This window comes from Tachysurus vachellii, chromosome 14 (assembly GCF_030014155.1).
Source record: "Tachysurus vachellii isolate PV-2020 chromosome 14, HZAU_Pvac_v1, whole genome shotgun sequence".
NCBI classification, from domain to species: Eukaryota; Metazoa; Chordata; class Actinopteri; order Siluriformes; family Bagridae; genus Tachysurus; species Tachysurus vachellii.
This window is the reverse complement of record NC_083473.1, coordinates 23,210,893-23,238,069: the sequence shown is the minus strand read 5'-3', so window position 1 is coordinate 23,238,069 and position 27,177 is coordinate 23,210,893. Positions and strand designations below refer to the sequence as shown.

The 27,177-nt window shown below is 40.8% G+C and overlaps 1 protein-coding gene across 2 annotated transcripts; it reads left to right on the top strand.

The window, feature by feature from the left end:
- Nucleotides 1-23,693, top strand: prickle1a (prickle homolog 1a). 2 transcript variants are annotated; one of them, XM_060887090.1, is made up of 8 exons: nucleotides 1-271; nucleotides 16,362-16,544; nucleotides 18,850-18,963; nucleotides 20,096-20,233; nucleotides 20,318-20,521; nucleotides 20,653-20,839; nucleotides 21,330-22,178; nucleotides 22,288-23,693. In XM_060887090.1, exons 2-8 carry the CDS (start codon nucleotides 16,371-16,373, stop codon nucleotides 23,121-23,123), a joined length of 2,502 nt encoding a protein of 833 aa, XP_060743073.1. In that variant the 5' UTR covers nucleotides 1-271; nucleotides 16,362-16,370; the 3' UTR covers nucleotides 23,124-23,693. The 2 variants fall into 2 exon arrangements, with proteins under 2 accessions (XP_060743073.1, XP_060743074.1); XM_060887091.1 differs by lacking the exon at nucleotides 1-271 and adding an exon at nucleotides 12,688-12,827.
- The last annotated feature ends 3,484 nt before the right edge of the window (nucleotides 23,694-27,177 follow it).

Here is a 27,177-nt window from a genome sequence, read left to right as displayed (position 1 = left end):
GTACACACTCTGCTGCAGAGGGAGCACCCGGTTAGTAGCACGACTTCGTATCAAGAGGATTCATTGATATACAGTTTGTATTAGTTTGTAGCTGAGGCTCGGACATGCTGCCAGGGGCTCTTCACAGGACTATGTGCATTTGTCCGGACGTGGCGCTCTGATTCACGTGTGAGGGACGGTTTAACACCAATGACACTCAAGCACAACTGCGACCTCAGATAAAGGACTATTGGGCTCGGGAGCGTTAGTGTGTCCGTGGCTAAACTTTCACGTAAGTCTCTTTTAACTTGGCATCATTTTGAATGCATGTGAACAGAAAGGCGGACTAGTGTATATTACACCGGGACACGCACGTGAGTGTGTTGTGCTGTGTTGTGTTGTGTTGTGTTGTCCTGATCTGGTCTTACTTTTCATGCGCGCGTGAGGTGAGTACTCAGTATTATAGACCTAATCGGATACTATAATTAATCGTCACAGCAGTAACACTTACCTTTAACTTTTGCCTGTTATCAAAGTCTACTTTGAACTAAATAATTAAGACGTGTCTGCGGATCGTCTAGCCAGCGTGTTTGGCGTGGTGGGAGATTTCTTGCGTGTGTAGGCAAGTCGTTAAAGGAGCGCGTGTTGAAAAAAAGCCGAGCATACAGTGGCCTTGTGCCTGAGGCTCAGCTGTTGCCTGTCACTTTGGTGCCAACTGCTTTTCACAGGGTGCCGTAACCATTAGACATTTTAAAGCTTAGCCTCAGCCTTATCTGTGTCTTCTCATCTAAAAAAAAAAAAAAAATGTTAACGAGCGTGACGTATGACGCTTTGAGCGCAGGTTTAATCACATTGCACCAAGTAAATAGTCATGATGTTATGTAAGACATGTCAGTAAGATATGATTCATCACTTTAGTTACTTTGCTGGACCACTTTATAGTTTGTACAACATTAATAAAGTCACCAAGCTGTACTAATCTTAAATATAGATACAAAATTGTCCTTGTCCTTGTCTGTGGGATGATGTCTCTTACCTGGGAAGGTGACTGTGTTATACCGTTAACTAACGTTTAGAGTACAAATACAGAAGTCAGCTCTGAAGCCCGGTTATGCACTGTAAAGAATTTACATTAATGCTACAAAAAATACCACTGATTAAAGGAAAAATAATAAAGTTTTATACCTTTTTTTCTGAGAATGTGCAGTCTCAGACTGTGCACATGGCAGACATTTAAACTGCATATTACAGTATTGTTGACAAAATACACCTCAACAGTCAGTAACTAATGTATTCCTAAACTTTAATAAAAATGGTTTTAAAAAGTCTCTTTGATGTTAACTGGCTATAAATAATACTCTTTCCTTAAAAAAAAATTAATACCAAAATTTAAATGCATTTTACTTACAGAACTTGTAGAAACACTGCAGTGCCCTCTGGTGGTTATATCGGGTATTACTTGCACGCTGAATGCAATAATATTTGGCAATGGAGAAACTTACCTTGGGCAAAGTAAAGCCTCTGGTGCTGAACTGGGTAGAAATGTACAAAATGGTTGTTGTTGTTGTTGTTATTATTATTATTATTATTAATAATAAACTTAATAATAAATAAAGGTTATTAAATGCAAACTAAACGTGCTTCTTTATGAATAGAATGTGACACTTTATCCCTATCAAAGAAATAAAAATTTGTAATTTGCTACAAAGCTCCAGATGCTGGTCAAGCAAAGTCAAATGTCTAGGCATATTTTATTTGTTTAATATTTATTTTTGCTGTTAAAATCTACCGAGCTTAATAAATAAACACACACACACACACACACACACACACACACACACACACACACACACACACTCTCTCTCACTGTCGCTCGCTCTCGCTCTCTCTCTCTCTCTCTCTCTCTCTCTGACTGGCTCCTTGTGTCTTTGCCAAATGGCAGGAGAGACTCCATGAAGTCTCTGACTCCATATGAGTGCTTTACCATTACAGCTCGAGACCCTCACACAGGAGGACATTAATATAAACGTGTTTCACTCGGTGCTGATTGGAGCGAGATAACAGGCACATGTCTACGTTTCAGTGTAAACGGACGGAACACGGTGCGCCTACATACGTGCCATAGGAGCCGACAGTTAATCCCCAGTGCCAACGTGTGTACGTCTCTCTGTTGATTTAATGCCTGGGCTGGCGCAAAATATATACAGAGGGGCGTTTGTTCGAGCTCAAATTAATCACCGTTTGCCTACTCGTGTGCTCCAAACCCAGACCCTCTGGCACTCTTTCATAGGGTCCATCTAGGGGAGAAAAGAGAGGAAAGGGGAGAAGAAAAGTGGCTGAATAAACTCGTGGCACTCGGAATAACACTGTCTTTCATAGCTGAGACAAGAAGCAGTGACTAGACCTTCCTGTTGCAGACAGGCTGTGGGGGAAAGGCTCCAGAAAAGCAGGTTTCTGCCCCTCTGGTTGCACTAGAATATGTGGCTTGTTGAGTCGACGGTGGTCTACGTGTATGTGGCCGCTTAGTGCCATGTGAATTGCTCTTGGATCAGATAGAAGCTATCAGTGTGGTCGGTCAACCTGGAAGAAAAAACAAACATTCGCTGAAATGAAAGATTCTAGTCTGTGTTTCTAAGCCATTTATTTTTCAGATGCCTTTATCTAGATCGAATTATAAGTGAGACTGAAGAGAATCCGATCATTAAAAGGAAATATAATGTGAAAGATTAATATTAGACAATAATCGAGAGGAACCAGACTCAAAAGTGAACCTCATCCTCATTTGGGTGATACTGGAGGGTGTGATTATAAACTGTTATAAACACCAGAGAGTGTTATTATGAATAATGTCCTTTCTACAGTCAGATACAGTCTGATAATTGTGTATTAATGAGGAGGTTGTTGTCCTCAGAGACCACATGGAGTTGGTATCTTCTCTTCGAATGTCTGAAATCTTCATAAAGAGGAATCCAACTGGAGCTGGAACATCTCTAGATGTCTCAGGATCCTCACAGGGTTGGTCTCTTCTCACTGAAGGTCTGAAATGTTCATGACACAGAACACAACTGGAGCTGGAACATCTCTAGATGCCTCAGGATGGGTAGATAAAGAGAAACAAGTGGAGAGGAATGAGTGTAGCTGCTGTTCTGCTGGTTATAAACCAGCACTAGATAGATTTATGTGGTCACGTCACAGGATTAAGCAGCAGCTTTGTTTTACATATCATCTGGTGAAATTTGCACTCTGATTGCTTTGTATTTGTACCGAAGGCTAATTTGTCATTCTGCAGGGCAGAAACACATTTCCACAAGTTACTAGTTTCCTCTATAAGATATAAACCTGACATCCACATCGTAACATTAACCAACAGACGTTTAGGTCGAGTTTAAAAGTGTATATGTAGAGTTGTATGTTAGTACTCATGACTGGTACTTTCTCCTAAAGCCATGGGTAGTTATGTCATGTTGGAGCAACACACACACACACACAACACACACACACACAAAACACACACAACACGTACACACTACAGACACAACACACACATACACAACACACACACAACACATACACACAACACACACAAACAACACATACACACAACAGACACAATACACACACAACACATACACAACACATACACACTACAGACACACACACAACACATACACACAACACACACACGACACATACACAACACATACACACAACAGACACAACACACACACACACACAACACAAACAACATATACACACAACAGATACAACACACATACACACATACAACACACACACAACAGACAACACACACACACATACAACACACACACACAACACACACACAAGACACACAACACATACACAACACACACACAACACAAACAACACATACACACAACAGACACAACACACACACAACAGACACAACACACACACACACACACATCAGACACAATACACACACATACAACACACACACACACCCCAAAACAAGCTGTGTGGTTCTGTGTAGAAACACTAGACACAACAGACAACACACACACACACACATACAACACACACACATACAACACAACACACACACAACACATACACTCAACACACACACACAACACAAACAACACATACACACAACAGACACAGCACACACACAACAGACACAACACACACAACACACACATACAACACACACATACAACACACACACACCCCCAAAACAAGCTGTGTGGTTCTGTGTAAAAACACTAGAACTGATCTCGACTCCTTATACAAATAAATATCTTAAATACAATCTCTTCTTATATTCTATATTAGATGAAAGTTCAGATGTTAATCAGCCGCAGTGTTTTACTACTTGTGTGAGTTCATTTGTACACATTAAAGAGCATTAGGATGAATAATCAACACTCCGATCACCGCCGCTGCCCCATCGGTACCAAGAAGCGTTACGGACCCGTAAGCTGAAGTGAATTAGAACTGAATCATGGAACAGAAACACAACACTCCTACTTTTAATGTCATTTTTTATCATCTTACACTTTCTAATTGCTGACTCTAATGAAGGCTTCAGCTGAAAGTGGTTTTAATCAACGCTGCTTTGGAGATTAAAGAGATTTAGCTTTGGAGCTTTAGCGTTTGTAGATTTTGCTTTGTTGGCTTATGACATAGTACTTATGACCGTTACTCTGTACTCTGTTAATTAGCTTATTCCTGGTAATCATGCTAGAACAGATTAGATGGTTTAAGGTCAGGACTTACGAACAGTCGTATTTATATTCGGCATCCAAACAAAAATACACCGTAATCCTACATGTTTTCCATTCTGTATATATATAAATAAAGAAAGGATTTCAGTAACAGACAGTGAAGGAAGCCAGACGTAGACTATCTGTGGTACCATCTGGGAAAACAGCAGCTCAGTTGTTCTTTGTAATCACATAAAGTTATGTGAAGAGCACATGCTCATGTTCCTGACCACTAATAAGGACCTATTTGTCATCCAGCTAATGCAGATTACTTGCATTAGGAGTGGAATGTCAGATCTACATGCCATGCCATGAGACCGATGTGACACTTCACAGAATGGACTGACGGGTGATTATTATTATTATTATTATTAGAAACATATGAGCAAAAGCTGTCATCTTTCGAATATTTGAACAGAATTCGGAGGGTCTAGGCATCCTGTGGGATTTAATCATCAGCTGAATCCTGCTTACTTGTGCTTCTGAATGGGTACTGAATAATCAGATGGTGGAAATTTAACAACCAGTACATATACAGTACTAGGGCAGTGATGTATATTAGGGCAGTGGTGGCTCTGGGTTGTTGATCAGAGGATCGGGAGTTCAAGGCCCAACACAGCCAAGCTGCCACTGCTGGGCCCTTGAGCCTCAGCTTGAGTCCCTCAACCCTCCCTGCTCCAGGAGTGCTGTATCATAGCTGCCCCTGCACTCTGACCCCAACCTCCTCAGTTGGGGTATGTGAAGAAAAGTATTCCACTGTGCTGTAATGTATATGTGGCGATAATAAAGGCTTCTACTGTAGATCATCAGTTTCTATATACAGATGTTTGTCAGCTCCACTCCATTGAGGATCACGCACCACTGCACTGCTCATAACATTTTATTTGTGGTAGTGACGTGCAAACGGTGCGACGGTGCATCTAGGGTTTCCAAACAACACCGTAACACGAGGATTGGATTAATATCCAATAAGTCTTAATCTGGTTTAAGAGCTCGGCGTATGTTGTATCAGATAAATACTGACATCCGATACTGATCCGATTAGGGGGAAGTCGTGGCCTAATGGTTTGAGAGTCTGACTCGTAACCCGAAGATTGTGGGTTCGAGTCTCGGGCCGGCCACGACTGAGGTGCCCTTGAGCAAGGCACCGAACCCCCCAACAGCTCCCTGGGCGCCGCAGCATAAATGGCTGCCCACTGCTCCGTGTGTGTGTTCACGGTGTGTGTGTGTTCACTGCTGTGTGTGTGTGTGCACTTTGGATGGGTTAAATGCAGAGAACGAATTCTGAGTAGGGGTCACCGTACTTAGCCGTATGTCACGTCACTTATTTGTAGGTATGTAAGTACTCTTATTGTCACAGCTGTAGTCAGTTCAACAACCAAAAATATCCAACCAACAACACCATGTGATTAGAAACTGACACCGATAAAGGTGTACAGGTGGATTAAACCCCATTTGAACAGTCCTACTAGGTGTACCGAGAACCTGAGAAGTCTAATAAAGTGGCCGGTGTGTATAAGCACTTATTTTTAATAACAGTAGTTGCTGCGATTTAGTCTTTACAGAGGCGGCTAAGTCAGTGAGCTGAGTCAGTCTTATGACTTAGTTTTATGACAGATTTGATCGTCAGTAGGATCTGGGGTCAACATACAGGTGGGTCAATATTGACTAAAGCAGGATGAGGACAAACCTCCTAGTGTCATCCTCCAGCCCACAATGGTGCAGAGGGAGGGGGTGACAAAGACGAGTGTCTTGCCTCCAGCACACAAGATGGGGGTTCAAAGAGTGCTGAGTTTGTTTGGAATGCTCACACTGTCTTCCTGTTTGAGGGTGAATGAAAACATTGGAATGGCAGACAACCAGATGTGCATGGGATGACACACAAGCGTGCACAAACACACACACACACTTAGCTTACACACAGTGAATGGACACACCCGTTATTTACTACCAGCTCATATGCTTTCACTGACTTTCTTTAACAGACGCCCGACGACGCCGTTCGAGTGCTTGAGATTTAACAGACGTTTGCTTGTTACCACATCAAAAAAATGTGTCTAATTATTTTTGTGCTGATTTTACTTTTAGGACCGTACACAATTCCAACAAACAGCTCGTGACCAATCAAGACTGATGGCTGTGATGTCTAAGAATAAGAACCACGGCAGTCTGGAGAACGTGAAGAAATTAGTTGCAAACTCTATCTGCTTTAAGAAAATCTGTTTTAACGTGTTTAATGGAAAGGATCGGTGACTTCCATCATAAACCGTAACCTCGGTCTGTTCAGGTCAACAGTCTGCAGTGTTTGATTTGCTTTGGAAAGAACAACAGGAAACTGGAGTAAAAGTTTGTATAGGGTTGACCTTTGGAGGAAGAATAAAATGCAATTTAGTGCTCACAATAGACAGACAGAGAGGCAACAGCCACATGTGGCTTGTAAGAGACAATGAAACTCTTTTTACAGGGTGACGGTGCAACCCTGAGTCAGCATTGGCTGGGTGATGTTACTGAGGTCACTCTAGACCATTGCCATGGTCAAGAAGCCCCTCAGACGTCGTAGACAAAAAAAAAAAACATCCTATCTTCTTAGTGCCACAGGTCAAATCCATCAACACCATCAGTGTATCGCTGACAACGATTTAACAGGACACGGGTTTGTATACTTTACCAAGAACCCCAGACATCTAACTTTCCTGTGTATTTATTTAGCAGACTGTCATATCTAGCCCTATCTACGACCGTGTGGCGGACATACACACCGAGAACCTAATAATCATATACAGCGAGGAGACCACATAGAACTTTGTTTCTTTTTGTTTAAAGTGGATAATAAACAGAAGGTTGGAGAATTTTGAAAGAAAGTAAATGAACATTGAATCTTGAATATTTAATATTCGCAACGTTTTTAGGTTACGGTTTAAATTTAAGCAAACGTATGTTAACTGTTTGTTATAATAAGAGGTCAAATTAACAGAGATGGGGGACTCGAGTCATATGACTTGACTCGAGTCAGACTTAAGTCACAAATTCGAGACTTGAGACTTGCTTGACAAATATTAAAAAAAAGACTCGACTTGACTTTGACTTGACGTTCGTGACTCGAGACTTGACTCGGACTTGAGTTAAATGACTCAGAGATGGGGGACTCGACTTTACTCGAGTCAGACTTAAGTCGCAAATTTGAGACTTGCTTGACAAATATTAAAAAAAGACTCGACTTGACTTTGACTTGACGTTCGTGACTCAAGACTTGACTCGGACTTGAGTTAAATGACTCAGAGATGGGGGACTCGACTTGACTTGACTCAGACTTAAGTCGCTAATTTGAGACTTGAGACTTGCTTGACAAATATTAAAAAAAGTGTGACTTACTCCCACCTTTGCATGACCATGTTAACTGTTTGGTAATAAGAGGTCAAATGAGATGAATCACTGATGCATTTGATGCAAAATCATACAGCACGAACAGAAGGTTTTGGACCGTGAAAAAAAAACGGGACGTACCGAGCGCAATAAAAAATGTAAAATTCATGTAAATATTTAAACGGTTCTACTTTTCTCTCCAATTATTGTCTGGAATCTAATTTGTCAATAAGAACCAAATGCAAAATAGACTCAGACTCTGAACCTCACTGTACATCTGTAATATCTATAAGAGGTCTCGCGTCTGAGAGCAATCAGGAGTATTTTGGTTAGGGTTGAACTCAACCACCTTTCGCCTTTTATAATTTCAGTGTAATGATTTAAATTGTACCCCATTAAAGCCGGGTAGGTCTACAGTGAATCCCCCAGCAGACATGTTACTGAGTCTTCTCCTGGTGCAGTGCCACTGAGGCATGTGTTCAATTAGCCCGGATATATAAAACTGTAACGGAGCGCTTCTCTGAGGAACGTTAATGATTTGAGGGATTGTGGGCTGAGAAACGTTGTCACCTGTATTGTCGAATGTGGGGCCTATTAGATTATTCCTTCTGAAGTGTTGGGAGATATTCACATGATGTGTGAGAACTGGAAACACTTTTTCAGATTAATTACAATCCTCACTGATGTTTCAGATGTTAGAGTAGGTCAAAAACACCTTGACGTTTTAGCGATTTGGGTTTTTTCCTACTTTATAGTGTCAATACACTATAGGACTTTACTCTATAACACAAAATCTCCTATCTCCTATAATATAGCTGTTTGGATTAAACGCTCCCTTTGTTCAAGCGTATGTGTGTAGACTACCACATGGTCTTTGTGTATAGAGTGACAATATAAAAGGACTTCCTACCTTACAACAGGGTAGGAATGTGTCGGTCCACTTCTTATTGTTCCCAACGAGCTCTGCTCTTTACAACTAGGTGAGAAAGAGTCAAGCAGAGGGTGAAATACAATGTCTCGTCATATAACCTAGTAGAGTTGATCTCCGTAAATTCCTTGGATTTGTATGAAATTCAACACAATCACTCCCGCTTACAAACTACGTTACTGTACTATTAGAACAAAAGGAAATTCTACGTATGATCTATAGTAAATTTAGTAAAGGTATATAAATATAAATATATGACATTTGCTAATGCAGATTTGACAATGCTTAAATACAGATTAGTTGAATTCGGAAATTCTCATATTTTCAAGGAGTTGACGGTGTGTAAGATTGCCGCGAACCTTCCATGCTATCTGAACACAAGACAGCTTAACCGGACCTAAAGGGGTTATCTGAAGGTTATAGGAGCGCTGAGTGACTCAGCACCAATGTGGCACAGTCCATATCAGAGCAACACTCCATCAGTTGACCTTTTCCTCCTCTACTCATGAGCAAACGGCTGTTACAGTAGGGTGATGGTCCTTTATTGGCCTTTATGGCTCTTCCTTTGTTATGCTTGTGTTTTGATAATGGCCATTGGTGGTAGGTCATTAAAGTCTTGAAACAGCCTTACTTTTATAAGAAGGCTAGCACACAAACTTAGGCACTAACTTAAACAATGGCTGTGAACTGCAATAAATAGCAGTACACTGACGGGACATAACCTTGTCTGAGGATCATTGCAATTTTTACTGGCACGTCCTAACAGGGTGAGAAGAGTCTTTTCAGATGCAACGAATTCAATTACTAAACAAGGACATGCTAAACAAGTATCCGGAACTTTCGTCCACATAAGAAACCGCGTAAGACATCGAGTAAACTTTGTAATTTTAATGTTTGACCAAAGTGAAAAGCAAATGACCATGTGATAGTTGGCCCACATTGTGTAGAATTTAGGACACTGTCAAATATAGGGCACTATTCTGAGAGCCAGATCTATGCTTCAATTCCTTGGAGATGGAGAAACTGGGTGGATCGAGATTGCGACTTTAGGACACGGTTTTGTTCCAGCCTGCGCTGTAGTATTTCGACTATGAGATGCGTATTGAGCTGGGACAAGTTAGGTCAGAGCGTCTGTTTTACAGTTCAAAGAAGTTAAAACCAGGTGTGAGCTGCTGTTTGGGTCATTCTGAGCACGAGCGAGCAGAAAAGGAGGGGTGGGGTGGAGTTAGAGAGAGGGGGCAGGAGATTTATGACGCTATGTAGCTAAGGAACAACTAGGGGTCAGGGATGCGTGACTTGTGTTCTTTTATATTTCACAAGTATTTCAGGTCAACCCTGACCTGTGAAACAAGAGCTAGTACTCTAACAATAGAATCCAGAAGTGTTAGCAGCACTACCTAAATCACTTGGACAGATTTTGACGTTTTGTAGTATTTTATTCATTTAAGCAAAGGCAATTAAAAATAAATAAATAAATAAATAAATAACTCACCTTATTTGTACTTTGAGGATTTTCCCAGCAGTGTGAAGAAGGAAAGAAGAAGGAACGTATTTTCTGAATACTTTGCGTCTACGGCATAATTAGCATGTATAGAACGAGGCAGAAGTCGATTCATGCTTCGGGTCAAATCGGAAAACTGGCATCGACTTATAGCACGTGACAAAAACTTTTATTAGGGTGTAGTAACAGAGAACTGTTCCCTCTGTAATTAAAGAGGTGTGAAAAACTCATGCCTGTTGCCAGAGTCTGCACCTAGTAAAACCTCTTTTAATAGTTTCAGAGGTGCTCCCTACTACTGGGCTTTAGGTTTAATTGCAAGCTCTGCCATTAAGCCATCTGGGCCTCGAGGCCACTGGGAACCTTTCATAATTCTCCATAATTGCTGTTTTTTTTTTCTGTTAATAAAATCGAATATTTTCTCAATCCAGTAAGATCTCAATCGCCTGTCTGCTGAAGACAGAGGTCACTCAGCATTTTCAACACTCCAAGCCAAGCCTCATGAATGCCTTCACAGCAGGATGTGGGGTTGTTTATCTCTCAAAGACTTGCTAATGCAAGGGAGTGTGAACTCTTTCTTCTTCTCACTCTGAACACAAAAGCCTGGAGTTTGGGTTGAGTCCTGCTGGAATTAAGTGTCCATGTCCTTGACTGCAACAATGGCTTTGCCCACGAAAAAAAAATAAAAAAATTATCAGTCATTTCATGGAAGTTAAACATCCCAAAACCAGAAGCTGTACTTCAAAGATGAACCTGCATCACAGTTGAATTAGCCAGGGTGTATAATCATACACCTTTTTCAGACTTCAGAGGGAACTTTGGTTTCATGAGCGAAAACGCCTTAGCTTGCAGTGCAACGGTTTGGACTACCCACAAAGACCACCCTGGGAAGGGATGAATTCATTCTCCTCCATCATCCGTCGTTTAGGAAGCGAGCACCTTGGACTCAACTTCAAGCTTTGTTTATTGAAACAACAGAAAGGCCTCCAACTTTTGCACATTCCTCAGGAAATTATAGAGATGATGAGGTCAACTATGCTTTAAGTTAGAACCTTGAGGTTTCTCATTTTGGGAGGTTGCATCATAATTTGGCATGGTTTAAAAAACTAAATCCGACAAGTGCACTTTAAGCGACAGGATTTTTATCGACGACAAGAAGCCCAGCAGTTCTCCAAGATCACTGCGACTTAATCATGAAACTTCCTTGTGGAAGTGGTTGATCTGGATAAGAACCTAGTCCTTTGATTGATATGGAAATATTCCCACAGGGTTGCATATAGAGCTTTTCTTTAGACACAGTGATATGGACCTGTTGACATGATTGTTGACTGGGAAGTGAAAGATCGACTGTAGCTTGGGCCCAATTCAGCTTTGTTATAGAGGAAAGCTGTCTGAAACTGCCTCTGGCTAGTTTTGGTAGTTTAAATGCACGAGTTAATGAAGCAACTAAGGTCCCAAGGGACATTACTGACACAGGGATCTAATTAGGACGTTATTGACACATTAGTACAGTAGCTTTGGATGTGTGACCATACATTCTTAGACAAGTCCTTTCTGCTGCATATCACATGCACCGATGCTAAATGGCTATTCATTGGAAATGTCACGGATAGAGAAGATACTTTGACGTTGTCCTTCAAGCACCACTGAGTTGTTTGTTTGCTTTAAGACACACATCGATGGAAATTTGTAATAAGCTTTTTTACGGGATAAACGTATAGTTATGAAACAGAATTTGAACATAGACCGAATTCTAAGCTCTCTCCTGAATCAAGCAGGACCACGTTGCCCTTTAAAAACAGCAACAACTTCAACACCAGGCTCATTAATGCACATGCAAGATTATGCAAGATCAACCAAGCGAAGCTTTAGTTAAATGTTTGAATATTCTGACGTAAGAAGAAACCCCTGAGGAAAATATTCATTGTTTAATGTGTATTATATAGAGGTGTAATATGAAGTGTAATATATAGAGGGGGGCTGAAGCTGAATGGCTGAGGTGGGGTTACGAGGGAGTGGCTTCCAGCCGAAGCTCCACAGGAGTGCAGTAAGTGCAGGAACCATCTGGTTAAGCTGATCTTCTTTCGCTTGCTCACGCGCTCTCTCTCACATCTCCAGCTGTGTGCTGGATGTGCACATTGATCAGACTGACATTACTGGAAGGAAATGCAACAGGAGGCCTGAGGATCTAGCAACTGGATTTTAGATATGAAAAGACTGGAAAATGTTACTCCTGACATCATGTGATCCAGGGATCTGTTTACAATAAAAAAAAAGACAGAAGGAGAGTTTACAAGAACTGTATTTTAAAAAGGTAAGATTAGACAAACACGATAAAAAGTATGTCGTATATATATACACGCCGATTTGTTTCTTAATAAGAAATAATAATTAGCTGATTTTGTCAGGAAAAGCTCTTCTTTCTAGTAATAAGTTTTGGTAGTTGCTCATTTGTTTAAATGCTGCCCTGTACTTAAGTTCAAGTGTGGGATAGAGGCATCTGTGTAAATGCTGGCGACACTGAATAAAGTGTGGTGTGTCAGAGGTAAAAAAGTGTGTGACTGACCTCAGAGAAACTGTGGGTAAATACCAGCACGTTCTAGTCAACTGCAGGATGAAAGCCTGCCTGAGTACAGGTGGTCATTTTCTAGCTACAATGACAAGCCTTTCAGCCATTTGGCCATGGAATAGTATGTTGGTTTTGCTGTAAAGGGGTGTTTTTTTTTTTTTTTTGGACTCTAAGCTGTGATTTTAGCACTTTTACATGATGAAAAATCTGGTAGATTTTAACACACAATTCAATAATTTGTAATTATTTTTGTAACATAGAAGCCAACACTAGTGGACGGCGAAAAGGACACGGACTGTTTACGGTTCAAGAAGTACGAAATTACGCAAATTATTTCTGTGTCTTTACTGTCGCATACACAAGCATATACAAATAGTCCTCTTGTATGCTTCAGATCTTTCTGTGCTTGTAGAAGAGTGAGTAGAATTGCTTTTAGGAGTATATATATATAGCTAATCCTTAACAGACAATAGGATATAGACTTGTTGACTCAATGATCTAATCCTGACTGCTGTAGTGGAGAGAAACTCTCATTTGTGGAACACAGAGACTTTTAAGAGCTTAGAACCGGTGCCAAGGATCATGTTCTTGACATTAGAGCCTTAGCTAGGTTCCCAGAGCTGACAGCATTTTGCACTGTTCCAAATCAACCGAGGTTTGGAAGGAATATAGAGTTTCTTGGATTTTAAAAAGTCACCTGTGCAAAAAAAAAACCTTTAGTTTAGTTGATCAGTTTGGGGTGTGAAGTAATCCATAATAACCACACATAGGAACATGACTATGTCTTTTTTCCTTGAAGTAATGGGGGAAAATTCTTTTTAGTGTGATTTTTTTTTAAGATAACCACATTAACTCAACACAGATACCTAACTAAACTTCAGATAGACATGGCTATTAGTGAGTCAGGAAATTTTCATTTGTTAGGATCGACCTTAACGCTTCCAGATACACATTAGTGATTCCTGTATCGCGTTGCTTTTACAGCTGATATCTGTTTACATGAGATTTCACAAATGTTAATACTTAACATTGACGGCAGTCTCCATCTGTATGAGTGTGTGTGTGTGTGTGTGTGTGTGTGTGTGTGTGGTAGTTTACCCCCTCAGACCCCCTGTGCATAGCCTCTAGCTGAGGGATTCAGAATCTCCGTGGGTGGATCTAAAAGATATGCATCTTGGCCTCCCAAAGCCATGTTAACAAGGTTTTTTTTTTTTTTTTTTTTTTTTTTTACAAAAGAAATGGATGTTAAACACTCACTGCTAGAAGAATAATACATTTGGAAAGGGCCACACATGTTCACATGCATGAAAAAAAACAGGCTTTCTACCACCTGGTGGTCCATGAAACAGGGCAGAGTTCGTTATCCTGAAATCCAGGAAATTTGGAGTGCAAATGCTGATGAAATAAAATTTCATTAGATGAAGTAAAATGATTTGAAGTATGACGTTCAGCCTAAAGTGTGTCGACACATTATGCAACAGGTAAATGAATTCAAATAGAATTTCAACACAGGGGAACGACTCGAGGTTGTAAAAGTCGGATTCCTTTTGCTTTCCAACTTATTTAAGGTTAGTTTTAACCCCTTAAACTCCTCTACACGTGTCCGTGGGTCCGTCTCAAATTCTCAAGTCTTGTAACTACATACCTTTCCTGGTGGTTTCAGTGCGGTTACTGAATGATTAATAGTAGTTACTGAATAATGTGCTTTAAGGTGAATAACAGAATAACAAGCCGGGAGTTGAAAGGGTTAAATATCTGAAGGAATGGGAAGATTTTTTATGGGTTTTTTTTTTTTTTTGGGTGGGACTAAAGGATCTTGTCTTGCAGGTTAACAAGTTAATGAAGAGATAAACATTTGAAAATGCAAAAAAAAATCTTAGATTAACCAAAAAAAAAAAAAAAACGAAAAACAAACAAACAAATCCAAAAATCTGGTAATCTGACCAATATAACAGGCTAATAATAAGCTTCTATTTTTCTATTTATTTTATTGTTCATAATTACAACAGCCTTGTGCAGCTCACTGCTGTTGCCGAGTGAATGGCTTAGACTTGTCTGCCTAAGCCTGGGCTAAGCCAATCGTCGCAATGAATGACTAACTGCGACTCGCTCTCTGTGAGAGCATTCAGAGCGCCAACCAACACAATGCAGTACAAGTGGCACTTCATACAGTGGATACGTTAATCTTTGTTCGGTGTGTGAATAGTAGCAAGTCAGATAGTCTGAACAGTCATGAATATGCAGCATGTTGGCTCAAACTATCATGCCACTTCAAAGGGTGCAATCAGATGTGCCTGGCTTTCTCAGCTGTCCACTTAACCACAGCAGGGAGTGAAGAGGAGGAGGAGGAGGAGGAGGAGGGGTGCTAAAGTGGTGACTGGAGCTGACTGAAGTCACAGAACTACACAACTATTTATGATCAATGGACATGTCTGGAAAAGTCATTTAAACAAAGTCTTTTTTTAATTTTTTTTTTAATTTTAACACCTCATGACAAAATGTGCGGAATAAATTTCTATACAATAAAAATGTTAAGAATGTTTAAGAAAAGTTTTTTAAGAATGGCTGACTGTTCAATCAGTTTTTTATACAACTGAGCATTTGAGGTTTAAGGGCCTTGCCCAGGGGCCCAGCAGCGGCAGCTTGGTGGACGTAGGAATCGAACTCACAACCTTCAAATTGGTAGCCCAACACCTTAACCACTAGGTTATCACATCCCACCCGAAGTTTACATTAAAAAAATCAGCAGTTAAAAAAGAAAGATGACATAATAATTAGACAATTGTCTAGAATCCTACTAATTGTAGTGGTAGACTTCTATCAAACAAAGAGGATGTACGTGGCTACGCTGGCTGTTTTCTTCTTGATTTCATGTTTTCTTCTTGGATTCCTGATTTTATTCCACTTTTTAAAAAAAAAAAAAACATTTAACAGAGGAAATCATACAGAATGTTCACGGTCAAGTAGAGTCATAAAATGTAAATAACGTGTACAAAGTCAGTATTTGCCTCCTGCAGTAGTGAACGACTATAGAGTACACGCGACCACACAAGTGCTCCTAATGCTGCACGGTCCTATCTGCAGTTACGCTAAACGTCAAAAGCAGAAAACTGGCCTGTTTTCTCCATTAAAGTAAAACTATGAATCATAGCTGCTGTGAAAGCCAAAATCAGCATAATGTGTGTCAAGTAATGAGCACTTTAGCTTCACCGACTGTAGTCAGACTCAGACTCGGGATATAGTTTCGTAAATAACAAAATGCCTTTTTTTAATCTCTAGGAGGTTTGCATGATGAACCTGGAGAATCCTAGTGGTTTCCACAGGAGCGGGAAGCATCTGGACATGGATCAAAAGGTCGGGAAGCTCACGTTCGGATTTCAGAGAAGCTCTACCTCAGATGATGATTCAGGGTGTGCTTTGGAGGAGTATGCCTGGGTTCCACCTGGACTACGACCGGAACAGGTGAGCCCTTTGTTGAATGCTCTTACTGTCTGTGCACATCCACACTCATCTCCGGTAAAAACAAAACAACACCTACAGAGCTGATGAAAGCCTGATCGAACAGATGGATGGAATAACTGGCAGTACAGATAAAAGATGCGGGGGTGGGTGGGTGGGGGGAGTAAACGTCTCATCCGCGTGTCCTGTCGACGGGTTAGACGTCCAGATGAACAGACATTAGAGAGTGCGAGACTCTTCAAGCGATCCTGAGTTATATACAAAAGGAAGATTAATCACTCGATCGGGTGCGCAAGCTTGTTCTAATTCATTCTAATTAGATCAGCCAACTCATTTGTTAGGGAAGCGGAGCATTTTGTAGGCATCACCCCACAGGCACTTGGAAACAGGATATGCTGTTTTTTATTTACAAACTGTTTCATGGAAAGTCTGCAAGTCATTACGGCAAGCTGGCAGACAATGGCCTAAAGCAATCGACACTAACTGCCAGCTAAGCGAACAGTATGAGGAACACTCAGGGCAACGGCTGTTTTCTGTACTGGCCTGTCTGCAAAGGCAGGCTTCTCGTGACTGAAAATGTGATGATGTGGCGCTTTTCCAAGTCAACAGTGAAGGCCTTAATAGTTATCTCACAGGCTTTCTAATCCCCCTACTCGTCTGAGAAGCACATATGACTGCAATCAAGGGTGAGGGGCGAGAACAGGGTCTAAAGCAATATAAGCCTAAAATCCAAACACTGCCTTTGTGTTAAATGCAAAGAACAACTGTAATGTCTTTACAGCTGCCGTTCCGTAAATTACCCCAAAACATTATAGGTGATCATTGCTGGGAAGTACACAGATACTCAAAAAAACACTGTTAGCTAGTTGCCCAAGGGAGAGGAGTGGGTGGTAATATTAGCATGAAATGAGCATGATTTACGTTACTGCTCATTGTCAGGTTTAAATAGCAGCCTGAATAACAGCAGGATGCTGCTTAAGCAGGAGGAGACAAGCCCAATCCTCTTTATCTGCTGAATGTTACGACCAGCACTCATAAACCGATGCCCCTTACCGAGGTCACCAGCTAGAGGGGAAAAAACAGTAAAGAAAGCATCTTTGGCTCGCACAGAATGAAAAATAGTCGTATAGACCCTTCACAGCAAGTCAGTAGCAGTAATAAATTTATCAAAGATAAGTGGCAGGCCCTTCTGTTCATAGACATGATATAATGGATATGTAATGGAGGTTACGAAATCTGGTGTAAATTCCAGTTGTCCTTCAGGTGCTGATAGGAGATGTTAGATTGTCGTTTGTCAAGAGTGATAACAGTGCGCATTTATATATTCCGAAGTTATAGCTTGGAGGTGTTTATTTAATATGATACAGACATGCACTGTGTGTGTGTGTGTGAGAGAGAGAGAGAGAGAAAGTATAGAGGATGTTTATTCAGACACAATACAGCAAATCAAACAGCGAGATAAGATTTCGTTTGTTTAATTCACATAACGTTCTGAGATTATATTTAATCTAATGAAATGTAATACATTAATGCAATGTTCCATGGAGACTTGCTGTAGCCTAGAAGATATCTCAGTCCAGCTTTAATCCACACAATGAAGGCATAAAGCTGCTGAAATGTCTTCAAGTGAAATGAGTACATTAGTGTTCAATAATACAAAAGACTCTGGAGGTGTTAGAATCCGTCCAGGACAGGTTTTTATCACCTGGATGAGCATAAGGCTCTGAATATACCTTAATTCTGACATGACATTTCACACTCCTGTCATCCACTGACTATTCGATTGAAGCACCAGTGCACATACATACGCACCTGCTCAATTGCAGGTGTGCTCTTCAGTCATTTCCAGTCAGTGAGGTTAAGCATGTCCAGGCTGGTGAAATGTGTCATTCCAGGACAAGTTTGATCACCTTTGGAGCAGGACAGCCTGACCGAATAATATTTCAGTAACACAAGCATCTTATAAAATCAGTTCAGCCAGCTAGTTAGCGGTTAATGTTATGATAGACGTTGAGTCACATTTACAGAGCTGATGAAGAAAACCTTTTAGGTAAAACTGAGCTTTATTGATGTAATAATACGCATTCTTAGTAAAACTAAAGTGTACTAAAGTTATCGAGAAAGAAAGCCGATCTACTATGATGAAAGACAGCTGACATAACAGTATCATCTTGTATCAGGTTACGGTTATTAGCATTTGCTACCAGCCTCCAAAAAAACAGGGTTCATGTTGGTGTAATTACTTCCAAAAGCTTTGTCTGAGATCATTGTTCATTTGTAATTTCAACTCTCCCTGTCGGCTTTGCAGGTCCAGCTGTACTTCTCCTGTTTGCCAGAGGATAAGGTTCCCTATGTTAACAGCCCAGGAGAGAAATACCGCATCAAACAGCTCTTGTATCAACTGCCTCCCCATGACAATGAGGTAAGATAAACTGGAATAAAAGGTACTATGGTACTATGGAGTATTATGGTCAATAAGAGTATATAATATATTATTAGTATTAGCTCAAGAGTTGGTAGCTTCATTTTTTTTTATTGCTGAAGGTAACACATCAGTGCAAGAGCAAAGGCAGTGTTTGTCTAGATTTTGTTGCCACCCTGTCTGCTGTGCATTCTCCAAATACATATCATGAATTTCTAGAAAACTTGTTCAGGTTAAGACCTGTAGAAAATAGATACAGTACAGCTGGCTAAGTCTATTTCACACTTCTATATTGCTATTCAAAAGCTAAGCTAGAATCGGGTACACAGAGTTACTTTGAAGCAGGAGCCCTATAGCAGTTTGGGGTTAAGTGCCTTGCTCAAGGCAGTAATAGCTATGATCAAAGGAAGGATGTTAGGATTCTAGTCCCCAGATACCAGGCCTAAGTCAACAAGCCATCTCTAGAGCAAGGAAACCTCCAGCTTTGCTTCTCTGGTTTGAAGCCATAACCCACAAGGGCACCACCACCTCCAGCGAGACCCAAAGAAACAGAGCTAAAATAAAGCCTCTATTGTTTCACCCATTGTTGAATGAAAATCTGCTTGTGCATCACATTTCAGACCCCACTCCAATTGCTTGTTAAGGATGAACCAGTGTGGGTGCTGGTTAACCTCATGCGTTTTCATACCTTGTCTTGTTCACTGGATTCCTCGTTGCCATTACAGAGGACATCTTTGTTTCCTTGTTCGTCTGTGGGTGTGGGTACAATGAGACATTTGAGCTGGTGATTTTATGATGTTGCTGGGGGACTCGACACAACATGTGGCACAGAGATTCCTCACATTGCTGTGGTTTACTAGCAGAGGCCAGAGTGTGTAAGGACGCTTCCCTGATGCACGGTGTGTGTACCACAATTATTGCTCTGAAGTACTATCGCATTGCCTTCTTTGTCTCAGGTTTGATGCAGATGTCTGGCTCGAGCACAAGCCTCATTTCTCTGAACATTTCCCTCCATCTCATTAAACAAAATCACTGATAGCTAACGCCCAACAGAAGAAGCAGAGGTTGCTGAATGCTTTATCTGGAGAACTGGACCACAGACATTAACCACAAATATGAAATCCTGTCTTAGGTACGTTATTGCCAGTCCCTTGGTGAGGAAGAAAAGAAGGAGCTACACATGTTCAGTGTGCAGAGAAAAAAGGAGGCATTGGGACGGGGAACTCTAAAGTTACTGCCTAGGGCCATGCTTCACGCGATCTGTGAACATGTAAGTTTTCAGTCACAATTATGATTATTTATTGAAGCAGTTCAGTAACACAAAAGTAACTGACCTTTTTTATTTGAACTTCAGTGTGGGGAGAACGTTGGTGGAGGAGAGATGGCAGTGTTCGCCTCAAGAGCAGGACCTGGATTGTGTTGGCATCCGGCGTGTTTCGCATGCTCAACATGTAACGAGCTTCTGGTGGATCTCATTTATTTCTATCATGATGGGAAGATTCATTGTGGAAGACATCATGCTGAATTGCTGAAGCCTCGCTGTTCAGCCTGTGATGAGGTAAGCGCTAGCCTTCAAATTCTCACACTATATTTTAAATGTAGGAAACTTGAGGTCATTTTTCATTATGAACTTCCAGATCTGGATATTTTCAGCTTTCAAAAATAAAATGAAACTCTATATATTGTCAGATTATCTTCGATGACGAGTGCACGGAGGCAGAAGGCCGTCACTGGCACATGAAGCACTTTTCCTGCTTTGAATGTGAAACCATTTTGGGTGGTCAGAGGTACATCATGAAAGATGGTAGACCCTACTGTTGTGGGTGCTTCGAGTCTCTGTACGCTGAATACTGTGAGGCCTGTGGAGAACACATTGGTAAGTCAAAGTGCCATCTTTTCTTTTGGGCTGCAGTAATGTGAGTGTTTTCACACAAAGTTTTACAATGCTGACTCATATTTAATAACCATGATCTACTACTCAAACAAACACTTTTCCATGAATAATAGATTACATCATTTTAGCTGGCAATATGCCCATGACTGCATAATTAAATCAGAGCTCTTCCTGTCTTATACAAGTCCAAATTACTCTGCATGAACTGTGAATTTTAAAAACAGGTCGATTAGGTAGTGATTAGATCGATTGCTTAATTGCTGAAAAAGGAAAATTAAAGTGACACCCTTGTTAGTGTGATTCATTTCTAAATTATATTTTACAATTGCCAAACAAAATGGATAAATCACCAAACTCACGGTTGCATGATTATCATCACCCAACCACCTAACGATTCCAATTTTCTACACCTTTACTACTGTTGTGGTAAATATCTACCCACGTCATCTTAATTCTGGTTCTTTTTATTTAGGGGTTGACCATGCTCAGATGACATATGATGGTCTCCATTGGCATGCTACAGATGAGTGCTTCAGCTGTGCCCAGTGCAAAACATCCTTGCTTGGTTGCCCCTTCCTGCCGAGACAAGGCCGCATCTATTGTTCCAAATCTTGTAGTCTGGGGGAGGATGTCCATGCCTCAGACTCGTCAGATTCTGCCTTTCAGTCTGGCAGGTCTCGTGAATCCCGTCGCAGTGTCAGAACAGGAAAGAGCAGTCGTTCTGCAGACCAATGCCGCCAGTCTCTGCTCTTCTCGCCTGCTGGAAACTACAAGTTCCCTGGTTTCTCTGGCAACGCAGAAGACACTTTGTCAAACAAGCTGTCCCGTTTGAACTTATCAGACGAGCATTTTTGGAGGACCAGAGAGGAACAGGAAGTACCCGAGGACCATGAAGAATGGGCTGAGCATGAAGACTATATGACTCAACTAATTCTCAAGTTTGGAGAGCATGGAATCTTCCAGCAACAAGAAGACAACAGACCAAATGATCCTTGGGTGACTGACTCTGAAATCAAACAGAAGGTGGAGTCAAAGATTTCAGGCAGTGGTGGCAACAGCAGTCTGGGCAGTAAAAGGTACAAGACAGACATGTACTGGACACATTCCCAAGATGGGCTGGGAGACTCCGCATATGGCAGTCATCCCGGACCTGCTAGCAGCAGGAAAATCCAGGAGCTTGATCTGGAACATGGTGCCAACTTCAAGCATGATGAAAAGCAGTGGTATAATGACTCACTGGAATGCATCACGGATGGACTTAAACAGCAGGAACAGAGTGTCCGAGACTCCATGGACTCTCTAGCGCTATCTAATATCACAGGTGAGTACATCAACAAATAAAAAACTAGAGAAAGGTGATACATGTTTGGGAAAATACAGTTCACGAACAAAACATGATTCTCACTGAGATTTGATCTCTTTTATTGCAGGTGCCTCAGTGGAAGTGGATTTTAAAGAGAAACATGTACCCTTTTTGTTACAAAACTTCACAAATCTGGAGAAGCAGGATTGTGACAAAACAAGCAACATGGGAACTCTCAACTCTTCAATGCTGCACAGGAGCGCCAACTCCCTCAAAAGTCTTACGTCTGAGCTGGAGCACGTAGAAGTAGTAGAGGAAGAACCAGAAGAGGTGATGCCCCTTCCAGAGGAACGACCCATTACTCCAGTTTTGCGGAGGTCCAGATCTCAGACAAGGCCTCACCAGGTCAAGTTCTCTGATGACGTTGTGGACAACGGACACTACGAAGACGTAGAGGTACGACAGCCTCCGATGAGCGAACGCACTCGGAGAAGGGTGTACCATTTCGAAGAACAGGACGAGCGACACCGCCGGCATCACCGTAACCGCAGACGAAGGAGCCGGAAGTCTCGGTCTGACAACGCACTGCACATAGTACCCAAAGAGCAAGCGCGTATGTGCTACAGAGAGGACTATCTCCAGCGTGGTCCTGTACCTACACCTCAGTATGTTCAGCACTCCAACGCCCATGCGAACTCTGATTACGGCTTGCAGAACCAGGCTGCCGAAAAGTTCTGTCGTCTTTACGGAGACGACGACGACTGGTGCTCTACTTGCTCATCATCTTCCTCTGAATCCGAGGAGGAAGGTTTCTTCTTGGGTCAACCTATTCCACAACCCAGGCAGCCTAGATACCAGTATTATGCTGACAAACTTCCCAATCAAGTATCCATACCTTACGGCACAAGGACAAATTCCAAAAAGAAGCGAGGGCACAAGGGGAAAAACTGTATCATTTCATAGACTGCGTAGAATCAAAAATAGTCACCAGTACGTCGCAATACAATAGTTTTAGCGCCTGCATTTTATCTGCCTGCATTCAGAAGTCAGCACTGACCTTAGCTCAAAACATTTCCGCAGTATTTTCGATGAACAAGTCACATGACACATTCTTGAAAAGTCATCGTCTTGCAATTCAGTAATATTCCATGTATTAAAAAAAATGCTATGTTTATTAAATAACTGGTCACTTGGTCATTGACATATTGAAAGATTATATTTATAAAGTACCATATATAAATGAGTGAATATTTAACAGTGCAAATGTGTGTGTGTATATATTGTAAAATAACTGTTATGATTGAAAGCAGATATTTTTATATCCCTGAATTTTTTTTGACAAAGAAAAAAAGTACTACGATAGTCGACAATTAGCAGTAGTTGACAAATGATTTGCAGCAGTTTCACTTTTGTTAATTAGTTTTTTTAAAAAAAAAAAAGAATGTCACCGAATGCAATGCAGTTAGATCCTTGTTATTTCAAGGTAACATGTACACATGCTTCTTTTCTATTAAAACAAACTAATGAAAAATACATCTTTCATTCTTTATTTTTTTGCTGTGTCCTTGTTTTCTTTTTTTTTTTTTTTAAATCGTCCATCGTATACAGATCAGTGAAACGTGAGCTTGGCGATAAAAGCATATGAAAGGTCCTTGTAAATATTCATTTGAAACTAAAACACATTCTTAAGTGAAGACCGTTTATTACAATCTTTTATCATATGAAATGTTTTAAAATGAGAAATAACGAACTGGTCTTAAAATAAAACTACAATAAAAATAATTCAAATTTTAAACAAGATAAGTGAATATTCAGATATATGAGGAATGAACACAACTATATCTATAATATAACATCATCGTAAACTGTATATACAAATCTCACGGAGAAATAATACAAATAAAGGAAAACATAGTAAACATTATTCAGAATGATTCCATAGGTAAAGATATTATTTTTTTTTTTTCTAAGCCCAAACAGATTTAAAGGTGGGGTCTCCGTTGTTTGAGAAATGGTTCAGAAAACTGCGTTGGGCCACAAACAAAACAAAAACAAAACTAACGTGTAGCCAATGAGCAGAAAGGGGCGTGTCTTGTCAATATGGGCGGAGAGAGTGTTCAGTGCGCATGTGTGACATTAGCAGAAAGCGATTTTAACATTGACATGGAGGATAAAAACAAGAAAGAAAGTGAAGAAAGACTTACGATAAGGTAAGAAGTAGGACGTGTTAATATAGGATCAGCTTTCCAGCGCTGGAGAGAACTGAAGGAGCAGGAAGGCCTGCGATGGGACGCCGAGGTGCTTTTTTCCTTCTCGATAGGTGAGTAACGTTGGTTTTGCTTTGTTACACAGAACTAATATATGCCTTTGTCCTTTACATGATTATGCTTGTGTGTCATTTTTGCTTGTTTATCTGCAATCGTATTGTTCTTCCCTTCAGCTATGATAAAGACACATTTCTTTCCAGTAGTTGTCTGGGTTACGTATGTATGTGTGGGGCGGAGCTATCGATACAGGGGTGGGACCCATTTGGTTTAGGGGCGTGTTTGTTTTGGTGATTTCAAATGTCAACATTGGCTTTCAAACAACGGAGACCCCACCTTTAAGGGCTTCATTCACCTCAAATATAAAATGCCAGAGGTTTTCCAGACATCAATATATCATCAAATAACCAAAAAAAAAGCAAAATTCTGGTGACCTAATACTGAAAAATATACTAAAATATTACACTGTAAGACTTAACAGTGGTTCTTGTTTCCCACACAGCATTTATTTAACATTCAACTCGTGTCTTATGTTTTGCATTACGCTCACAAATGAACAGATATGCTTAAGTCATGAATACAAGTAATAAAGTATTTTACTGGCTCTAACCACTTGTGTGCAAGATGGGAACGCAATAATATTTGAGAAAAAAAAAAAACACAAAGCAGAGATTTAATTGAATACTTCTGGGTCTCGTACAGATGGCCACTTTAATAGGAACATTTAAGTGGCAGCAGCACAAAGTTCACTGTACTTTATTTAAGATAGAATAATTCCTAGAAGAATTTAATAAGCACTCACCATCCAATTCATTAGAAATCTCAGTACCCAGTACTCAATTATGTACTGTTTTATCACATCAGCAGTTAAAAAATGCAGGAAAAAAACAAACCATGCAGATACTGCCCAAGAGCTACAGTGAAGGTTTACATTAACCATCAAACATGCGGAAACAATAAATCAGATCTTAGTGACTTTGGCATGGTTGTTGAGTATTTCAGAAACCATCGTCTTCTTTTTCCAATCTTCAACAGCCTAGTTTCTATGACCTTGTGCCCAATGTAGTCTCAGATTCCTGTTCTTCACTGACTAATGTGGTCCTCTGTGGAGACCCATGTGCCTCAGGATTAAACATATCGTCGCTGTCGGGCGGAAACCTCGTATGTCCAAATTTGGTCAATTTCATATTTTTTTCACACATCGATGCTATTGGTCAGTCCCCACGTGGGTCTGTTATTTTTACAAGTTATTAACCAATCTAAAGTCTTGAAAATAGCTTGAGCGCAAATCTCATAACTCCATTGGACACTTCAACTGTCCACCTCTTCCTCACTCCGTGGGAGAGCTTCGCGGCATATTTCTCCTCAAGAAGAGTCGCAACGAATTGACACGTCTTCTGAGGTAAATGTCTTCAAAACACTGGGCTCAAAGAAAAAAAAATCTTGACCCCCGCTAGTTCTGGTGCTCGTCTGAGGACAGGAATTTAGCGCAAGACAATCTACTGCAACGCGGACTAAACCCTGTGAACTGCAGATAAGGTACGGCGTTTTTTTAATTTCCTGAAAAATAACGGTTTTGGAGATACGAGGATTCCGCCTGACAGCGACGATATCTTAATGGTTCTGGCCTAATGGTTAGAGAGTTTCCTAACCCTAAGGTTGTGGGTTCGAGTCTCGGGTCGGCAATACCACGACTGAGGTGTCCTTGAGCAAGGCACCGAACCCCCCCAACTGCTCCCCGGGTGCCGCAGCATAAATGGCTGCTCACTGCTCCGGGTGTGTGTTCACGGTGTGTGTGTGTTCACTGCTGTGTGTGTGCACTTTGGATTGGAATTCTGAGTATGGGTCACCGTACTTAGCCGTATGTCACGTCACGCCATATTGTCATCCAGAAAACTGCTCCTCAGTGGATGTTTTATCTGAAAGTATCTGAAATACTCACACCAGCTCATCTGGCACCACAGACAAACTCACAGAGATCCCATATTTCACATATTCTGATGTAGGATGTGAATATTAACCGAAGCTCTTGAGCCACATGATTTTATTCACTGTTCTGCTGCCACATGAATAGCTGACTGGATAAACGCACTAAAGGGCATCGCGTAACGAGGTTCCTAATAAAGCGGATGGTGAGCGCATATTAAATTCTTTGAAGAATCGTTAAATCTAAGATGATGCCTCCAAACTGGAGCAAAACTGAATTCACTCACATGTAACGTTCCATTTGGGATTCGGAAGAGGTGGAACGAGCAAATCAGAGTTGAACAATAACGTACACAGAGAGACAGACTGTTCTGAGATGAGCGTGAAAGAAAAAAGAAAAAACAGAGAAGAAAGGAAAAGAGGGAAGACAGAGAAAGACTGCGAGTCATTAGGAAACCGCAGGAAGAATGGAATTTGGGAGATTTGTTTAGATACACAGATAATATACAGAACCGTGATAGAATGAGGCCAACATGAAAGGCCATGTTTAATCACAAAGGGCTGGAAGGTGAACTCTGCGGCTCAGCCGGCTGACGGAGGAGAGAATAACCGAGCAGAGACAGAGGACTGGATAAAGACTGTTCTTTTAGAACAAAATAAATAAATCTCTTGAAAAGCCCAGCAAATTATATTTTGGGAAATTAAGCCTTGACTTAACTTACTGTAGTTTGTCTGCACATCATCTTTTAATCATGCCAAGAGAAGCAACAACGGTGTCCCACATTTCTTGGAGAATTATAACGTGAGACTAAATTAGAGGACTCTCC